The sequence below is a fragment of the Lutra lutra genome, chromosome 6, assembly GCF_902655055.1.
Source record: "Lutra lutra chromosome 6, mLutLut1.2, whole genome shotgun sequence".
Lineage (NCBI taxonomy): Eukaryota > Metazoa > Chordata > Mammalia > Carnivora > Mustelidae > Lutra > Lutra lutra.
Genome location: NC_062283.1, coordinates 95,246,053 through 95,267,681, shown reverse-complemented (window position 1 = coordinate 95,267,681; position 21,629 = coordinate 95,246,053). Strand labels below are relative to the sequence as shown.

The window sequence follows — 21,629 nt, the reverse complement described above, 5'->3', positions numbered from 1 at the left end:
TCTAAAGTCAAGCTGTGGCCTTGTGGCCAGTGGCTACTCGTCTCTCCTCTATAAGGAAAGTGGTCAAAAGTGCCACAGGAAGCAAATGAAAAAGAAGTCTAAAATAATGCTGGGGAAAAACACAGATAGATGATGACAGCCAGAGGCACAAACAGAAAGACAGGTAGATGACAGAGAGATCGAATTAGACAATAGATGGATAGATAGAGATGGATGGACAGTACGAAGATCTAGGAGTATAGAATCTCTTATCTGCTTCCACATTTGTGTTCAATCATCTAAACTTGGGGGTATCCAAGGGTATAGCAGCCAATTAGTATACTCTCTGAATCTGTCCTTCCAACTTCCACCGTTAGCTCTCTACATTATGAAAATGCACAGCGGGTCCACTGCAAGGCTAAATGCAACTCAGTAACCACCACACACGGCCTACTGACACTTCCATTTTCTTTTTCCTGGCCCCAGTCTCTGCGTGCGAGTCCGCTGTTCTGGATAGATTGTCCATCCTATTTTCAGCTGCCTTTAAATGAAACGTGTCTATCTCTGGCTCCCTGGGCAGCTCTAGTTTTTCCTGGTTAGCTATTTAAATTGCATTAGCAAGTGCTTTGTTCATTAAGGCCAAAAAGCACTTAATTGCCACCGTCTAGTACAGGAGAAGAGACGATGGTCCTAAACGAATGACACTGCTGTCAGTAGAGATTCCTTCCCTTCTCATTCAACCAGCAACTAACATCTGCGCTCCAGCGGTTACAACACTCAGAGATAAGGATAAGAGAATGCATATCCTCTTTCAAGCACAGTGCACTCCCTGACTTCTAATCTTTGGAGAGAGCGGTAACACAAGCAGAAGGCGATCAGGATGGACCACAGAAAAACCCACATGAAGGTAATGAATTAGGGAAATGGAGCAGAAGGAAAAAAGAGAAAGTCAAACACTTCGTGTTCCACTCACTAGAAAAGCACGTCTGACTTTACCATCTCCTACTCTACTAATCCCAGATTATTAACAGTCTTTTCAAACATAGAAAAGACAGTTTGATGCTATGCACTCATTTCTTAAATCTTCATATTCATGAAGAACATATGAAGCACTGGGTATTCAACGTTTGAGTTAATTCAGGTAACCTAATATGCTATAAAATATTATAGCTTTAAAATAAAATGCTTTTGTGTATCACCTCTAGCTACACATCTATCTCATTAAAGACTACATTTCAGGGTGCCTGGGTGGCTCAGTGGGTTAAGCCACTGCCTTCGGCTCAGGTCATGATCTCAGGGTCCTGGGATCGAGTCCCGCATCGGGCTCTCTGCTCGGCAGGGAGCCTGCTTCCCTCTCTCTCTCTCTCTGCCTGCTTCTCTGCCTACTTGTGATCTCTCTCTGTCAAATAAATAAATAAAATCTTTAAAAAAAAAACACAAACTACATTTCAGGCCCCAAAGAGAGAAATGCACAATTATTTTTTCAATATTCCACTTAAATTATCCTGCTAGTTTTCAGGGAAAAAATAATTATTACGACTCCAAGGAACTGGCCATTGAACATGACAAAGTTCTGCCAAGACTAAGTTACTCATGGGCATGTGTGGTGACTTATACGTGCGGATACCTAGTAGTACTCAACAGAGTTCTTCTGGGCTTGGCTCTGTTAAATCTGGGATGAACAAGTAATATCCACAGTCACTACAACAACTTAGACATAAGAAGTAAAGGTAAGAACACCACAATAGTGTAAATGTGCCAGCTGGAAAGAATGAACAACATACTTGAGTAGCACACAGTGGAAGAAGGATGGAGATCACTTAACTTTGCAAAAGGAAAAAAAATACATGATTAAAGTAAGAAAAATGACTCCTTCATGAGCCATTATGGGAAAATGTTTCTGTGACCTATCCTAGGTCTCCATTACTATGATTTATCTGACCTTCTGCAGTTTTCTACAAATATCATATGAACGGTACCTCATAAAATTACATTAAAACCTCTATTCATAAACAAATGAGGCCTCTGGTTTCAAGATATGGAACGACAGACATCTGGTGGTATTACATGCTACAAATCCATTATCGACTACAACTAGCAAAGAAGGAGAAAGCGATGGTGTGCGGGGAATGATCAGGCAGGGTTTAAGGACCGACTGGGCAAGGCTAGATCATGAAGAGGGATAAAGTGGCGACACCTGCAGAAGTTTCCATCGCATATTAAGGTCATCTAGCTGGCGAGACATCTTCAGAGATGGATGCAGGTCAAGTGGAGACAGCTGACTGGACAAATCATTCACTGTTTTAACTTTTAGGTTGATTGGTGCAATTTCTTCTCTAAATGCCTGGAAGAATAAAAACAGAAATGATGACCTTGGAAAAGAATGTAACAGAAGGTAGGATTTTGAACCCTTCTTCAAAGAAAATGGCAAGACCAGCTAAGAGGCCACTGACAACAGCTGTGTACTCAACGGCAGCCCAGCTCACGTCTGTAGCCACGGGGACCAACAGCCACAGAGTTAGCCTTTGTAACCTGGAGAATCTAAACAGCAGCACAGAGAGAAAAATCGTAAGGCAAACTCATTGAGATGATGATGTATTTCCTGCAAATCTATCATCTTATGTAATTTCATCTGGAAAACGTTTGCCATTATTATCCACTTGACTAATTTCTAGTCTTGTTTCTATTTTTCATTTTCTTTCATATTTTCCTTCTTTTTTTTTCTTTCCTTGGTTATCTTACTATTTTTTTCATCAGAGGCAACAATTTGATTTGAACACGTTACTATTTAAAATTAAGTGGCCAGAGGCACCTGGGTGGCTCAGTGGATTAAGCCTCTGCCTTTGGCTCAGGTCATGATCACAAGGTCCTGGGATCAAGCCCCACATCAGGCTTTCTACTTGGCGGGGAGCCTGCTTCCCCCCACTCTCTGCCAGCTGCTGTGCCTACTTGTGATCTCTTGCCCTCTGTCAAATAAATAAATAAAATCTTAAAAAAAAAAAATTAAGTGGCCAGGGTGCCTAGGTTGCTCAGTCAATCTGCCTTTTGCTCAGGTCACGATGCCAAGGTCCTGAGATGCCAAGGTCCTGAGATCAAGCCCCACATAGGGCTCCCTGCTCAATGGGGAGTCTGCTTCTCCCTCTCCCTCTGCCTGCTGCTCTGCCTACTTGTGCGCTCTGTCAAATAAATAAATAAAATCTTTAAAAATAAATAAAATTAAGTGGCCAGTAAGAACAACTTTCCTAACCACAAAATCTATGACTATCACTCAACAGGTAAGTTTTGATCCTTTCAAAGTCATTATCATCACATGGTAGGGGAGGCAGGAAGAGTAGTGTCTATAAGAAAAAATGTAAATGAGGCTTAGTGACAAATGAGAGATGGTACAGGCGGTGATGGAGGATGTCTGTGAAGAGGGAAAGAGAAAAACAAAAGATATTTGGGGCCAGGGACTGTAATATGTCCTGTAAGAGCAAACAGAATAATGAAAACACTAAGCTTTCTCTCTTTGCCGCATAATTCCCCCTGACTCTATGTTCATGTTCCCCTTTTCCAACAGAGTCTTTGCCTAGATCTCACTGATGCTTTAAGAGTCAACTCAGGTCCCTATGCATCCTATTTCAAGGAACATTTCCCTGAGGCCCTTCCCTCAGCATTCTCGGCTAGAGGCCCCACTACCTGCTCCCAGCATTCTCTCTGCCTTCTAGAATCCAGTAAGGACTTCCTGCCAGCACACATGCAGCCACACAAATGAGGCTTCATAGTGAAGACCATTCTGATTGTTTGGTGCCATACAGGCCAGTTGTTATGTATTTTAAATATCATTCCTTATCAGAGCTTTTAGTACATCCATATTCTTGATGTCCTTTAAGAAGAATAGAAGCTTCTTGAGAAGAGACACTCCCCAGTATTCAGCACAAACTTTGCCATACAAGAGGGGAGAATTCACTTCTACAGACGAAGGCCCAATGAAAATGTTAACCTGAGGCAAGTTAATCCAATATACAATTGGGAACAGAACTGAGATACTAAAGGAGAACAGTATATTGTTTTTTCTTTAGTATGTCACAAAATCAGAGTTAATCATGTGCCAAACTGAAATGATATGTATTAAGTGTTGTGAACACAGTTAGCAGCAGCCCTCAAATTATAGCGTTTCTACCATCCCACCCCTTAAGAGACAGGAATATGTCTACAAACCCTTGTTCTGCCTTTCCCCATATCAAGTTTAGTTGATGAAATATTACATATCAGAGTGCTTTGATGACCATGAATTTTCACTGGAACACCACAGTATTAACTTGGCTTCCTCATTATGTTTATTTTTAAAAACCCTCTTCAACCACTTCCTTTCTTTCTTCTCTCTTCCAAAACCTGTTACCCTATGTAACGCCCCCTTAGATAATATGTAGAGGCTAAAAATAATCATTATGGCTGATAAAAATCAAAATAGTATTACAAATATAACTTTACTTCAAAAAGGAAATTAATTTTAGGTAAACCAGAGAATATATTTTAGTGTTTTTCAAAATTCTGGAATATGCTCAAAAGCCACAAGAAGAAACTCAAGAAGGAAATCAGAAGAACAGATCTAGAACCCAGAGTCAGCATAAAAAGGTCCACACAAAGGAGAGAGCCGTGTATAAATGACATTTAAAACAGTGAACATGGAGGCCAATGCGTGTAAAGTAAGAAACATTGTAAGAACCCGGCACCAACATTTCAAAATCAGGCAGAAGAAGGGAAGCTCACAAAGGCATCTGAGTTGCTGGAAAATGGAAAGAAAAGACTTTGAGTTGTGATCATTTTTCTTCATGGCTGTAGATGCTGGTCTTTCACCGATGACAGAATATGTGCACAGACTGACCCACGGTTCAATGAGAAAAGCAGTTATATGATAACAGGCGTTCTAGGTCTAAAGAATGAACCACTGACAGGGAAGCATGGGACAGACAAAAGTGGGATTAGGGTGGGGAAAGCGAATTTTTCAGTCTGGACTAGGAAGAGACCTGAGTTCCTTCAGATTCCGTTTAAGAATAAAGACAACTCAGTTGTAATTTAACATTATACATTAATATTCTCTCCTAGATAACTTGAGAGGACTCAAGAATTTCAATCAGCTTTTAAAATCAATGTCTTTGTATTTTGTAAGTATCAAAGATGAAAAAATGGAAGGCTAGACAGTGCTCTTAGGTTTCTATCATTTTAAATAATAACAGGTTTATTTTAAAAGACGGGAAAAGACTTTCAAAATCAGGTTATAACTTCAAGACATATTTTTAAGATCTTATAGAACATCAAGGAGTTCCCAATTTTCCTCTGTAAAATAATGTTTTTCTCTCATAAGCTACAGGTGAAAATATTAAAAGACCTCTGACCGACATTGTCGTTAGGCTTTGTTTTTGTGGGTGTTATGGCAGTGAGGAATCTCTATAATGGAAAAGTTTATCTTTTGCTTTTTATGAGCTTCCAAATTAAGGGGCTTGAAGTAAAGCAAGTTTTAAAATGGTTTCCAATTCGCTATGTGTTCTAGCCAATTTATCATGTTTGGCTGCGCTTTCCTATAGGAGAATAAAAGTCTATGTGGTCTTCTTTGCTATAAAAACAGGAACATCTGCTAGCATTAAAGGTGCTGACTGGCAGCCTGCCAGCAGATGTTGGGGGTGGAGAAGGCTTCTCCTGTCAGAAGGTGTGTATTCTGGAAAGAAGAATGATTAAGGATAATTTTAGGGCATTAAACTTATTTGATTGTCCCTCAAAGATTTTGTTTTCCAGTTGCTTTGACATATTTAATAATATTTAGCAATAATCGGTACTTATTTTTATTTGCCAATAGCTTCAGTGGGATTTGACGTATACTTTGGAGTACATGTGCAAAATCCCAGACTTTGAATCCATTTTATTTGGTTTAATGAGACATGGGTTTTTATTTTCCCTTTTCTTAATAAGATGTGAAAATATTTTAATCCACAGTTTATTCCTTCCTCTTAAATATTAATTGTGTTTTTCCTGGCTTTCCACTTTAGTAGAGATTTGAACAAAAGGATTTGGATAGAGAGACGGGTAATTTCTTTAGTCAGATGGGAATAACAACTCCCAAACTTTTAGGTCTTTAACAAGCCCAGATACAACTTTTCATTTTCCTTCAACACTAACCATCCTGCATTAAAAATTGATACTTTCAAATTGAAGTGGGTAAATTCTTGCTCTAACCAAGAGGCATTTTTGTAGTCCAAAAAAATATACTGTTCATAGACCACTGAATTGAAGATTTCCAGCATTTAAAGACCATCTTTTAAATCGCAAGAAGTGTTTAACTTCCAGAGAACCTCTACTAAAAGGCTTTATTTTCGGTTCATTATTTGAAACTCAGATTCGCCCATGGAAATGGTTTTCAGGACACCAGAGCTGTAGGAAGAAGCCTACTTAATTCATAGAGTTCTGCACATTTATGTAAATTTATAATGAAAGGTGGCAGATACTAACACTCTTTTAGTAGTGAAACTTTTTTTAAGTTTAAAATGTAACATGTAACTTTCAAAGTTTTGAATTCCAGTTGCACTTAATTACATTAGTATGAGTGAGGTCCCTACAATGAAAGAGAAGAGCAAGGAAGAAATCATGAAAACTCTACCACTTAACAGCTGTGTGGGCTTGAGCAATATCTGCATTTTTACCATTTGTGAAATGGGTATAATATACCTGTCTTGTTGGGTTGGTGTGAGGATTAAAAGAGGTATCCATGTAAACTGGCTATGAACAGTTTTTGGCACACAGTATGCCTCAATAAATGCTAGTCATTATTATTCCCATATCTACACACACATGTATTTGCTTATATAATTTGCCTGCATGTTCATTTCATTTCCTAGACCCTTTCTCCTTCCTTTTTAACCACATGCATAAACACAGGGAAAATGTTATCCAATGTCCGTGCACAAAAGATAGGTCTTTTGCAGTAAAAATCACATTTATGATATTGATATTGTCAGTCTAACACCTTTTGATGTTTCTTTAGTTTATTCTTTGATCTGACTCATGACTACCTAATATAGAGGTTGCTATGCTACCACAAACCTGACTACTGTGTCTCTTACTGCCTAAATTCTATTAATTTTTTTTCTGGATATGTTCTAGAATGTGGGAGCCAAAGGAGCTCAAGATCACAGATCTATCAGCCTTAACTTTGGGTCATTCCTGACCACAAACAAAATTTATAGCTAAGCTAATCCTTTCATAATCTACTCAGACAGTGAGAGAAAAATTGAACATTAGAGTCCTCAGCAAAACAGTATGTTTTTGATTAAGTCCCTAAATCCAACTACCAGTTTACAGAAAATACAGAGTAGAAAGGAACCTGCCCAATTTCATGACGTGGATGCCATTCTACAAAACCCAGGCTGAAAGAAATACTATAAAACACACAATTCAGTTTCTTAAACATTGTAAACAAAACATAAAAGGGATAGAGGGGAAATCTAGAGATTAAACAGGACTTTGCATTACTTTTTTTTAAAGTAGTGAAGTGTTTAGGGACACAGAGTTGGGTGGAAAAAAAGGATAAAATAAATAAATAAAAGCTGGGGCGGCGGGATGGCTCAGTTGTTAAGTGTCTGCCTTTGGCTCAGGTCAAGTCCCGGATTGGGCTCCCTGCTCAGTGGAAAGCCTGCTTCTCCTTCTGCCTGCTGTTCTCCCTGCTTGTGTTCCCTCTTTCACTGTCTTGCTCTCTGTCAAATAAATAAATAAAATATTTAAAAGTAAATAAATAAATTTAAAAAAGAAAAAGGAAAGTAAATTAATGTGAAAGTCTTGTTCATTGTTATTTTGGTGGGGAGGGGGTTCTGATGGTGAGGGGCATATGGAAAACATCTGTCGTGACTGGAAAAAAAAATCTCTCTACCCTGATTTTGATGGAGTTGTGACGGGGTTGGCTTCATAAAATGCCTTACAATGGTTTTTACATGTGACTTTCTTTGTGTTAGATTCAACAATAAAACATTTCTTAAAATCCTTTATCTGAGGCACTGAGACTGACCATGGTTTTTTCGATGTGGTCCTGCAGGGAGTCGATGAGTAAGTCTCCCACGGGTTTCCAGCCATTGCGCACGGCCTCCACCTCCTTCATGTCAACATCCAGGTCATCCATGGCGCCCTGCAGGTCTCTGAGCTTCTCCAGTGCTTTGTCCACTTGCTTTTGCCAATTGCTGGTGACCGTGTTTAGACTTTCCCACTTCTCTTTGACTTCAGAGGACTGTTTGCGCATGGCCTTGGCGATCTTTTGGGCTTTCTCCTCAGGAGTCAATTCTGTAGTTAAAAAAAAAAAAAAAAAGAAGAAGAAGAAGAAGAAGAATATTTGGAAGTCTGATCAATAACCAAGTGAGAACACCACCTTTTGTAAGGGTTTGCTACCAGGTTCATGGAGACACAGTTTATATGAGCCAGGGGAAGAAAACATTTCTCTATACTCCCATCACCAATTAATTCCCTGCTACTTCCCAAAGAAGAAAATAGCTACTCAGAGTAATAAATGGCCCCATTGTTTTAGTGACTTTTGAATTTCAATATACTTATAAACCTTGAAATGTAACACAATCCCTCAAAAAATGTTTTTCTTTAACATAAATTCACTTCTATAAAATCCAAAGACAGTCTTTCGTTGTCCTCAATCAAAATGGGAAGTATAGTTAGGAGAGAAATAGCTTTCAGTTATGAGGAAAGACTGAGAAAATAAGATTAATTGATCATGTTTCTTAAAACAGTAACTGAAGACAAATAATCTGTCTTAGATACTTCATCATTGCTGAGTGTGTCTGGCAGTTCATCTTTAATAGAGGGCAATTTCTGTAGTCCAGACATGTGTAGCATGTCCACAAACATTTCAATGGGAAGATAGAAAAATTTCAAGGATCATCCCAAATATTTCATACAGCAAAATGGTTTCTAGGATGTCTGAAATAAAAAAAGTTAGACTTTCAGACAGGAAAGGGTAAGCACCATGCAAGGCCCTGCAGGGACAGGAAGGAAGAGTAAGATTCCAGAAGACAAGGAAAAGATACAGAAAGAAATGGAAGTCAAGTTCAAACCCAGAAACACAGAGATCTCAGAAACAGTGATGAGAAGCTGACAGGACCAGGACAGAGATATTCGATGAACACAGAGCAGACACCCTCACAGCCGGTTGGAGAGCTCTCCAGCTAAACACTCCTGGGTCTCAGTTCCCTCAATACCCAAGGGTGCCCCCTTTCCTATGTCGCTGCTTTGATGGCTGTCCCGCTTGTCCACTAAAAACAGAGGCCAGGCAGAAACACATAATCAACGTAAGCTGTAGAGAATTTAAGACAGATATACTTATTCTTCTTTGTAATAATATCCCATCTTTTAGTATCAATCACATTAGCAACTTCCCTTCACTGCAAAATATTTCAAATTGTTGGTAAAAATTAACTGAAGTTTACTGAACTTCCTGGTAAGATGAACTTCATGGTCAGATGGACTAAAGTGAGCTCTCCTGAACAGTAACTTTCATCTTCAACATAAATTCATCCTCCTGTCTTTCTTTAGTATTATTTAAAAGTCAAGCTGAAGGGGACAGAACACATTTCCAGAAAATTCTAGAAATCAATATTTAGACTTGAAAACAACTGTAATAAATCTCTAGGAACCAAATGGACCATGAAGAGTTTAGCAGCCACAGAACTCCGGGTCGCACTGCTCAAGTATTAAAGGCTACACAGAGTCCTTGGTAACTGAACTGAGGAGAGAGAGCTGCTGTGTCATGATAGGCAGATAGACAGAACCCACCAGTAAGGGAGAAATTAAGAAAACAAGTGAAGTAAACGCCCAGCCTCTAGGAATGCTTGAGCTGGGATACAGTCCCTTACAACAGTACTGGAGGAAAGGTACGTCATTAGGCAGCCCTTATTTAAATCCTTACCTAGAAAATGAGAAATATAGAACATTTACATGAAATGTATTTCACATAAACATAAAACGCTTTATTTTTATATGCCTCATCTACATAAATGCTTCCATATAAATAATATAAAATATAAAAAACAAATAAATGTTATTTATGTGAGGTGAAAAAAAAATCATCCTTAATAGCCCCATGAGAAAAGGAGTGCTAATTTTTATGATAGTAGCACCTGTGTTTGTTAATAAGTCACGTGGTCTTTTTCAAAGATCTATTTTAAGCACTCATGTTTCCCTGGCTTTTGTAAAAGAAAAAGATACAGTACTAATTTCTGAACAGACAACTTAATTATGATGATTTTTTTCGCCTGGATAAAGTAAAAACTGCTTCTGAGTCAGTCACTGAATAACCTGGCAGGGAGACACACGGGGTCTTTGTCCTGTGACAAAACACCTGGCATGGCTGGGACATTTTTGTCTTCACTAAATGTAAAATCTTTTGATGGAGCAGTCCTTTTGTGGTATTTATTATATAATCCCTACTCAAGCAGCTCCTCAGAAGAAAAGAAAAGCTGTATGTTCAATTCCCCATCTGTTTGCCAGAAAGGATACAGATTAACTGATCATGGAGTCTGAAGAAAAGTACCTCCTATTACAGTACCAATCTCAGTTTAATGCGTACTTTAAACCAGAAACAGAGAGAAGAGCAAAACCAAACAAAAACTTTCCAGAATGTCTGTGATACAGGTAATAAACAGCAAAATATAAAATACCATGTTATGACAATGTGGGGCAAGAGAATAGAAAAACAAATTAAAAAACAGCAAAAAAAAAAAAAGGCATAAAAGAAGAAAACAATAAAGGGATATAATTGCATTTTCAAAATCCTCTAGTTATTTGAAAACCAAAGAAGAAAGTTCCCTTCAAAATTTCTGAAGAGATTTTTTTTTTTGCCATAAATTTTAAGACCCTCAGGCAGGAGTGGAGAATCTTTTGGACCCAGTGGTTCAGAATTTGGGGGATGTACTATAAACCCCCCTGAGAGTCTGTTTGCCTGTTGGTTTTTAAATACTGATCCCCAGAGGGCCCACCCCCAAAACACCCCAAGAGACTCAAATTTAGTTGGTCACCGGTGAAGGGCAGCGTGGATATATTTTAAAAGCTCCCCAGATGACTGTAATGTGTTGTCAGGACAAAGCACTGCCAGCTTCTTGGCTTACAAATTGATTTCTCTGGTCTCCGCTACTGAAGCTGGAGTATTTCCACTCCGATGAGTTGTTGTGTCATTTTCACGCAATGGCAGGGCCACTAAATCCTGAAGGCCCAGTGAGCAAATGAAGCTCAGAGATAAGAGGGTAATCTAATTTGCATTTGAAAAGGCAGTAATAGAGGCTAATCTGAGAGAAGGAGGAAACAGCAGGATAAAAACCAAATAAATTTACTGACAATTTTCAGACCAGAGTAGCTTTTTCTGTCACTTTCCTATTCCCTGTAGTATGTGTGTTTGTGTGTGTGCGCGTGTGTGTGCGTGCGTGCGTGTGTGTGTGTGTGTGTGTGTGTGTCCTTCTCTGGATTTTTTGAGAGGCAGCATTCTGGTTCTCCCTTCTCTTCAGGCCTTCCTATTTAACTGACCAAACATTGAGGGTGCAATTTTATTTACTTTCTACATTCATAGTATGTATTTATACATAATATATAATAGATTAATTTTATTATAAATATTGTTATATTAATTCCATATTTATGTAATTGAAATAGTGATTTCTTTATTGTGTTACAATAGATAACTATCTTTTAGGAAGAATTAATAACTACCTTTTAGAAAGAAGAGAGAAGAAAAAGACAAAAGAGAGTAGAAAGCAATGATCAATCCTGAATTTTTCTCTCTTGTCCAATTATCTTTATTCTTCAACTATGCAAATTAATTGGTGGCATTTATACCTCAGTATCTTCTACACCATAGCTGAGAAAGGCTGTGCCATGGTTCCCTGAAATGCAGGTGGAACAAAGCAGGACAAAGAGCAGAGACTAGGGTTGGGGCCAGCCCTGACCCCATCATGCCCTTGGCTCCTAGGAGAGGTAAATGACCTGCTCAACTCACTTTTATCAAGTGGGAACCCTATTTTCTCATGCTGGGAAATCATTTTTATTCCAATGGGTTCTTTTAACTTTAAAATTCAATTCTATAAGAAAGCCAAAGTCACCATACATCTCAAAGAAATCTTAACAGTAGAAAGGAAAACAATCTCCTTATGTGTGCTTATACAAAAACATTTTACAATAAGGAAAGTATATGTTTCTCCTATGAAATAATACAGAACTTTATTAGAATCACCCCAGTTGCTTTAAATAATGATCTTCCATATTCATTGGATCTTCTTTCTCCAAATGAAATTGACGTATATAATCTCCATTGTGAATAGGTTCTAACCCATATGTCATTCAAGTTTTCTTTCTTTCCATCTTGGTTTCAGCAATACCCAGTCTAGAGACCAGTATGTCCTCAGTATATAATTAGTGTACCGAGTTGGGCTCAATGGAACTTTTAGCTTAACTCTTTACTGAGAATACTAAACTTTATATTCCACTTATTTTTCCTTCCTCCTCCCTATGCCCATATAAAGTGGTCTTTACTGTCAAAGAGAAGGACAAACCTTACGAAGGTTTTTTTTTTTTTAATTTGGTAATTCCAAATATCTTACTTTTACTGTTTGCTTTTTTTTTTTACATGAATCTATAATCTTGTATTTTACCAAGCGATGAAAAGGAAATATTAAGGCAAGCAAATATAGAAACAAAACAAAAACAAAACAAACCTTCCAGAGTAGCATTTTTACTCCTGGACAATCTAGTGTAAGGAAAGACTAAGAGATCATATGCCAGTTCTAACACTAACAAGTTACATAATAATAAATATATTCCTTATCTCTTTGAACTTCAGTTAATTACTGTAAAGCTACTGGCACATGCCTGGCACATAAGAGCTCCTCAAAAAATGGTTCATTTCTTTTATGATTCCTTTTATGATTTTATTACTAAGTCTGGGAGGTTTAGACATCTCTAGGGATTTTTACATAAGCAAACCAATATATTAGCCAACAAGAATTCACAGGAACAAAACACACACACACACACACACAAAACAGCATCCCCGTATCACTAGACATCTCTAGGGATTTTTACATAAGCAAACCAATATATTAACCAACAAGAATTCACAGGAACAAAACACACACACACACACACACACACACACACACACACACACACACAAAACAGCATCCCCGTAGGCTCTTACTATCTCTCTCTTTACCTGTCCTCCATTTCTCTCTTACCTTCATAACCAAAAGATGCTTCTGATTAAAATAACGGGATATATATTCTCTCCACGTTTTCTGATTACATGATTAAGATTAACTCAATCCCTCTGATGATCAATGTTTAAGAGGACTCCACCCATTTCCTATTTTGTGTGATGATAACAATCATTATGAAACAGATTACAAGTACACCATCAAGGGCCATCAGCTGATTACTGTAATATTTCTAATTATGTTCATCTAATACATTATAAGAGTGACAATATTAAGAGATGACCCAGACTAGATTAACCTGCTAATGTGTTACCTAAATCTTTTAGTAGGAACATCATAAAGATGATATGAATCCATCCACGTTGCCAAGGGACTTCTCAAATCCTTAAGAAAAAGAGGACGGGTGAATAGATACATTTAGAGAAAAGCAGGAACTCCAAGATAAAGACCTTTAGAGAGTATCTTCCACAAAAACCCACATACAAGGTCTTAATGAGGGAAGGAAAACAGAGAGGAAACCAGAAAGTCAGAGCACACTGTGGAAGGAGATGAATGGTACATCTGATCAGAAGTTAATGGAGATAGAACCCAAGTCTGGACACTTTTAAGTTTTATTCTTCCTGTAAAGTAAGCCAATGTAAATAAACCCAGCATTGAATTGAGGAAGGAGGACAGACAGATCATTAAGAAAATTAACCTCCAAGGAAAGGAGCAGGAACATCAGAGACACCCTGGAACAGACCTGGCTAAGCAACCTGAGATCATCCAACTTTCAATTTTCTGTAACTGAATATTCCCTGAATTTCCTCATACTAATGACTGCTTTATAATTTTTTCAAGTCATTGATGAGTGCTGGACAGTAGTAGACAAGTCCCTGGGGGCTGGGGGATGGTACTGGGAAGAAAGAAGGGAAACTGGGAATGTAAACTCCAGGAGGGAAGGATATGTTTTGTTCACTATCACATCCTCAGTACCTAGAATACTTAGCCATTCTTACAAAAGAAGTTAGGCCCGTCTTACGTTGATGTACTGCCATAATAAGTAAGAAGTTTAACTGAAGAGAAAATTTTATGCCTTTGTTTGCATTAAACTTTTTGAAAAATGGCAAACCCTTTAACTCACTCTTGAATATTCCAGCTTTCAAGAGGAACAACAAAAACAAGATAAGTATACTACTCCATTAAAAGAGTTTAGTATCCTCCTATACTTTAAATTAAAAAAAGTAACATCCCAAATGTCAATTACAATAAAATACATACATGTAAAATACTGCCCTCTTTTTTATGAGGCAAATGTAATTTACGGATGGTTGCAATAATGATTAGAGAACATAGCTGATGGTGAACAATTAATTTAAAATGCTGTGCCCATCAAACTAAACTTTGTTATCATATAATTCTTCATCAAGAATGTTGATTTGTTTATTTAATTTGGATTTCATTACTATGGCATTCATTATCATGCAAAAAAGTTTTTGAAATTTTTACCCCATCAGTGGGCTTAGTCAGCCAACTCACATATTTTAGGAAAGCTGAAGACTAGATTCATTACATCCATATATACATTATAGAACTTTAATTGGGGAAGGATCACATTGCTGCTCTGTAGTTAAGGAACACTGAAAAAGCAACATTATATTTTTCTGTGCTTTTTCATGCATTACCACATTACTAATCTAATTTGGACTTGAGAAGCTAATTAAATTATTGTCTTGGTCTATAAGGCCTGAAAGCTATTATTTATCCTTCAAGTTTTTATATGAAAATTAAAAAGTCTAATATTGCCTAACCACCTCCTCCCTTGATGCTAGGGAAATCAGTGAATTGGATGCCATCTGATTAAGCAGCCTGATATTTCAGTACAGAATGAGCAATAGTAAAGGGAAAAGTAAAGGGTTACAAAATATATTTAATTACTGTATGAAATTTCTTTTAAAGTAGCAGAATATAGAAAATTACTTTGACTAAATAGCTGGAAGCACTTAGGATTACTGGGGTAAAATGAAGAGGGTATACCATGGTGGTGAAGAGCGCCAAGTTTAGCGACTAAGCCAACATGGCGCCCCGGCTCTGTCCTGAGTTACAGTGTGCTTCCACACCCCATAAAACCTTTGTTTCCTCATCTGTCAAATGGGTGGTAACAGTATTCACATCTCAGGGAGTTGTTACAGGGATTACGGGAGACAAGGCATGTGAGACACCTGGCCCACTGGAAGCGCCTGTTTATAGCATGGGCATACAAATCCCAGTAGACCCTGAGCTCCATGGTACTCAAGCTGAGCCCATCAGAGCCTTCTCCGGTGATGTGCTGGAGCTAACAAAGGCTGACCCTCCCTGGTAGGAGGTCATAAGGTAGATGGTTAGAGGACAGCTAAGAAAATCAAAACTTGTAAAAAGAGAAAGGAGGACAGAAAGAACAATCTTCTGAGTGGCATTCTAGGCCCTGTGACCGGCTGTGACCTTGCCCTTCCTGTAATTTAGCTATGGAGGCTAATACATTTCCCCTTGTGTCTACACTTACGGAAGTTGGGTATCTGCCATTTACTATGACTAGGGTCCTAATTAATAAAGCTGGAATTAGGAAAGCAAAAATGCCCTGGGAAAAAACACCCATCAGTTTTACGAGCCTAATTACTTACGCTATAATGTGTAATTTGGTCTCATTTTATGAGTTGCAAGGAAATAGTTACTGCCATCTTTTTTTGTAAACCTAAGTCATACTAAGAATCAGTATAAAAGTAACTTCTACTAAACTGTGTGACAGTTTCACATTGCACTCATTTAATGATCATGAAATTTTATTTGCATAAGTTTGCTAACATTGGCATAAAATGGACTGACCTAGTGGACTAAAAAATGTCACTTATTACTTCTTTGTTATATCACATATAAATTTCACATAGGAGAAAAGTACTCCTAATAATTGGCTATCTAAAATACTATGAATCATTAAGTAATTCAAAGAAAACACTACACCCTGAGTTAACATACTACCAGTAAATGTAAATAGCCAGCTGTCAATGACCAAAGAGGAAAAATGTTAACCCTTAATATTTTAGCATCTGAAAAAACGATAACCATTAATCACAAGTACAGTCATACCTAATTATACAAAGTATACACACACACACACACACACACACACACAAAGCAGAAAAAGACTACAATAAACTAAGAGATGTCTTTTTTTCCAGGACTATAATGAAAAGAAACAAAATCAACTAACCAAGTATACCAGACCAAAAAAGAAATAATGTTCAGACAGTCTAGAATAAAATACTAATTGTAGCAATAGTAATGCCTTAACTGGCATGGTTTTTAAAGAAGATTCATGGGGAAATTGATGAAGACAATAATGCAATCTTCTTTATCTTAAAAATGAAAAGCTGAGAAGAGAAAAAGAGCTTTCCTAGATCTAAATATACAATAAATTGCACAACTTTGTAAACACTTTCAGAGGTGAACTATCCTCTGTAAGTTTTATTTAGCAGCTGATACCTTAACCTCAAATCATAAAATATACACGCACATGTGCGCACGTGTGCAGGCATCCCAATGCGGTGTGGAGAGAGGGACATCTCTGCAAATCCGACCTTTAACCTGAACTGTAGGTGACAAATAGGTGAGAAGGCACGTGTACTCTCTGATTATCTCAAGAGGTTTGGGGGCCAGAGTGGGCTAAGGCTGACTGTGACTGAATCCCCAGATGGCCTGTACGTCTACCTTCCCTGGGCAGACATGTGGTTCTCAAAAGGAACTGAAAAGCTGGGACTGAGAACAGTAAGGGGTAACAGTAAGGGGAGGCTGGGAGAATAAAGGAGAAGCCAGAAACAGCTGTGCAGGGTTAAGAGGCTCTAGACACTGCAAGTGGAGAAGGAGCCAAGACAGTGGCCAATAAGCAGAGAGAGAGAGAGAGGAGATAAGAGATGTGGTGAAAGCCAGCCAAAATACTTTGGATTAAGAAAGGTCACCAACATAGAAGTTTTGAGCTCTGTTCCTGGATCTATGCTACATTAGCTCACGACGTTGTTCAGCATCACATTATTTTCTTGGCGTTTGCATTTTTACTGAAAAGGAAGCGGGGAGGGAAGGAAGGAGAGAAGGGAGGAAGGAAAGAAGAGAGGGAGGGAAAGAAAAAGGCGTACTGTTTTATCGACCTGACTCGTTGGGGGTAGTTAGGAGAACATGAGAGTGGTTTTAGATATGCAAAGAACAATCAAAAGGATGATGAAAAATTTACTCTTCTATCATTCTACCTCTTCACAGATATAAACCAGGTGATTAAAATCAAATGAAAAACAATTCAACTGTGTTAAAAAGAAAATTAATATAGTGACATGATACAGATTAAAACAAATTAAACAGTTCCATGTGGCTCCAACCAGATACGGGCGCTACTGACAAAGCTGTGAACTCTGTAAAATACCTGTAATTATTCAGATGATTTCAGTTCAATTAAAAATTATATTTACTTAAGAACCATTTATAGGTAGAATGAATTATTCTGAGGAGTTAGGGTTCCAGACAGCCACACTTCACCTATTTAGCTCTAGATTTTTATGGTTGCCATTTTAAAAGGAAATATACCAAAATGTAGCGTAAATTCCTATGCCTTCTCTTAACTGATTTATATTCCGTCTTCAAAAATAAACAAACCAGGGCACCTGGGTGGCTCAGTGGGTTAAAGCCTCTGCCTTCAGCTCAGGTCATGGTCCCAGGGTCCTGGGATCGAGCCCTGCATCGGGCTCTCTGCTCCGCAGGGAGCCTGCTTCCTCCCCTCTCTCTCTGCCTGCCTCTCTGCTTACTTGCGATCTCTCTCTCTTTCTCTCTGTCAAATAAATAAATAAATAATCTTAAAAAAAATAAAAAAATAAACAAACCATAATTCATAGCTTCGATTTCCTTTTATTGTAAAAAGCCCCAAAGACTACTTTGTTTTGTTTTATTTTAGAAGCCTCATATATTCGTTCTAGAATTTCTTTCTCCTCCTTGCTGTCAGACTGCCAGCAGGCATCGCTCACTGTCACCATTCTCCCTGTCCTGTCATTTCCATTTTGCTACATACCCACCATTCACTGGGAAACAAGTTAAACTAGTTACAACAGTGTCTAAAATAAGAGTTAATACCTCGGAGAGAGCTGCTTTTCCATGAGTCCGAGTAGGATCTTCACTGTATTTGCTGTATAATATTTATTTTGGCTGCTCAGTTAATTTTACACACTTTTTCAGCTTCTCCATAAGGGAGAAAGATCACTAGGAAAAGAAGAGCTGAGCTCTGGACACAGTAACACAGTCAGGGAGATGATGGGGAAGCACGGAGAAGAGCAGAGAGAGGGAGGCAGCTGGGGAGACAGAGAGCCATCGCTGACTGACAGGATGAGCAGGGGCTGGGTGGGCAAACAAGGAAGGAGTCAGAAACTCCTGCGGTAATACAAACCCACAGGCAGGAAAAACCAGGAGAGGAGGCAGTTTTCCTGCCACCCAGGAAAATTGGGGCCAAGTCCCTGTGTAGCTTTGGGCTTCAGGGGAAGGAGCTCAGATGCCCTTCCAGGGGCTACTGGTGGTTTTTAAGCCTGGGAAGTAAATGCCAGTTCTGAGTTTCAGATTTATCACTGTAGTGTCTTATTTGATGCAGAGATACCAATTAAGAAAGAATTAACACTAGTCCTAACAAAAAATGACAAGGGCTTAAAGTAAGGCAGTAATGTTAGTAGTGATTACTGAGTATTTAAAATATATATACATGAAAGGTGGCAAGGGATTAGATCTTAAAAGTACCCATCACAAGGAAATATAACTTGTAACTGTGTGTGGTGATGGATATTAACTAGACTTATCATGATAATCGGTTTACAATCTATACACACATCAAATTGTTATGTTGTATACCTTAAACTTCTACAGTGTTTTCTGTCAATTATATCTCAGTAAAACTAGGGGAAAGGGGAAATATCTAGCAGAGCCTATGTGATGAGATTATCAGCTACTTATCATTTCATTGAAATAATTAATTTCTTTCTTTTTCATAGGATTTGTCAGTTAATAGATTCCTGAGAGCAATTCATACCTATAATACTCAACAATAAAGTAAAACACCACAGGTTGCCACACACACATACACAAGATAATTAATAATGGAAAAAAAATGAAAAAAAAAGAGATGAAGAAAAAAAGGCATTTAGAAAAGTCACGTAGAGAAATACTTTCTGAAATAGTTACTTAAAAGTAGAGAGATGGATCCATTTTGCTGTGCCACTATGCATGGTACATACAACATAATAAATAACTGCTTATTAAATGCAATAAGAAATCATTTTATCAGGGGCGCCTAGGTAGCTCAGTCATTAAGCAACTGCCTTCAACTCAGGTCATGATCCTGGAGTCCTGGGGTCAAGTCCTGCATTGGGCTCCCAGGTCCTCGGGGGTCTGCTTCTCCCTCTTAACCCTCTCCCTTCTCACTCTCTCTCTCTCTCAAATAAATAAAATCTTTTTTAAAAAAATCATTAATCATTTCTCCCTGATCTATTCCCCTCCACAGTGAGTACTCCACGTACAACTCATCTTCAAATGCTCTCTATTTCTGATAGCAGCTCTACAAAATTCATGGTAAACAACAAAGGTATAAAAGCTATTATGGATAATTTTCTTTCATTTACTTTTAACAGCAGGTAAAATCAGCCAGCATTGCAGAAAGCAGTATCAGTATAGGAGGAAAGTATAAAAATTACTAATCATAAAAAAAAAACCCACAAAAACCAAGAAAATCATAAAGTTAAACAGATGACTTTTTCTTGACCCCCAATATAGTATCTGAAAGCGGCTTAGAAATATACCAAATCTAATAGCCAAATAAAAAGGCAAAAAAGCGATTATTACCAAGCCCCTTAAAGTGACTACCCACTGAGAAGGAAAATTTAGAGCAAAGTGAAGCTTTAGTGATATAATAACACTTTTTTACCGCGATGAAGTAGCTTAACATAAAATGTTGCCTCTGTGCTCTGGAAAGTACTGGGGAAGCAAGGAGACAAGAAATGCAGATTTAAGGTGGACTTTAAATTGGCTAAAAGTTGAGATGAGTGAACTCATTTTTCTTCCAAGTTTAACAACAACAATTAATAGTGCCTTCTTTCTTGTTATATTGAGTTGAAATGTTCTGACTTTCCAGGTCCTTTGCTCTCTAAACCAGACAGCCCCTACAAACCCCTCATCCCCGCCTCCTGCCTAAGCACACTGTGCCCTGCAGCGGCTTTGCTCCTCCCTGGTGCTGTGAGAATCCCATCCCAGTGGTCTTCCCTCTTCCACCCACTGCCCAAGCATCCCCACAGGTGATCAGCTCACCCACGCATTCACTTAGCATGTGCATGTGTAGGCTGCGTGCATGTATGTGTGTGTGTACAGTACATACGTAACAGAATCCTCAGAAGAAGTACTTCTTCAAAGCCAGAAATAACAATTAGGAGGGATTTGCACACTGTGGGGTTTGTTGAAAGGTGGAGACCCAGCAATGACTTGAGTCACCAGTAGGCTGAGTGGAAAGACAATGATGCTGCCCGCAGAAAATGAAAGTTAGAAGAGATAGGTATGCTCTGTGTGTGTGTGTGTGTGTGTGTGTGTGTACAAAGACACACATAGCTAGGCTTAGAGGGTTAAGACTATCATGATCTTGATGGGAAATTTATTCAGGTTGAAGTAGGGCTGATCTGACAAAGGATGACGAGGAAAATGGCTACTTGTCCAAAGGTCTGCTCTGGTTTCGGCTATAGTCAAAAAAAGCATTTTCCAACTGTACTTTCCTAACAAGTAATAAATGCTCATGAATTATGCTGCTGTACACAGCATGAGGCAGTCTTTTAGGTCTGTCTTCACTATGTGAAGTGAAAGATGAAAAAATATTTTGAATGGCATGTTTGTTTTTAAAAATGCATCAGAATGCTTTTATTGCCAACAGTGAAAAATCATAACAAAGATCTATGTTGGCCCCCGATTCATCTCTTAAGTTTATTGTGTGGTTTACAGCTATTTGCTGAGAAGGTAGTTTCTGTTTCAATTTTCAGCCAAAGTATATAAACAGTACATGAATAGGTTAATTTTAAATTAAATAAAGCCTGTTGTCTGCTTTTAAAAGAAAGGTGTTTTACTTTATGCCTTATTTTAAAAAGTAATCTAAAAACACAGAAGTTTAAAAAAATCTTTGCTTATTTATGTATTTATATATATTGTATTTTAAATGCCATTCCTCTAGTTGCAATCATTTATCATGTAATTTGTTTGAATATAAGAAATACACATTTTTCTTTCTCAAAGAAATTACCTTTAGTTACAGTATGCCTTTTACTAAATCTATTTGTCTGCAGTTAATTTCCTTATAAAATAAGGATATTGATGTATACAGTCATCTCATTTTAATGTAAAAATCTAGATATT

At 38.0% G+C, this 21,629-nt stretch overlaps 1 protein-coding gene across 5 annotated transcripts in view; it reads right to left on the bottom strand.

Annotated features, from left to right (window-relative positions):
* UTRN (utrophin) overlaps positions 1 to 21,629 on the bottom strand; it is a 513,165-nt gene that overhangs the window by 86,938 nt on the left and 404,598 nt on the right. For all 5 annotated transcript variants that reach the window (XM_047733710.1, XM_047733711.1, XM_047733712.1 and 2 more), the window contains 2 exons: positions 8,015 to 8,283; positions 2,177 to 2,323 (listed from right to left, as the gene is read on the bottom strand). In XM_047733710.1, the coding sequence (XP_047589666.1) occupies positions 2,177 to 2,323; positions 8,015 to 8,283 (416 nt within the window). The remainder of the gene's footprint in view (positions 1 to 2,176; positions 2,324 to 8,014; positions 8,284 to 21,629) is intronic.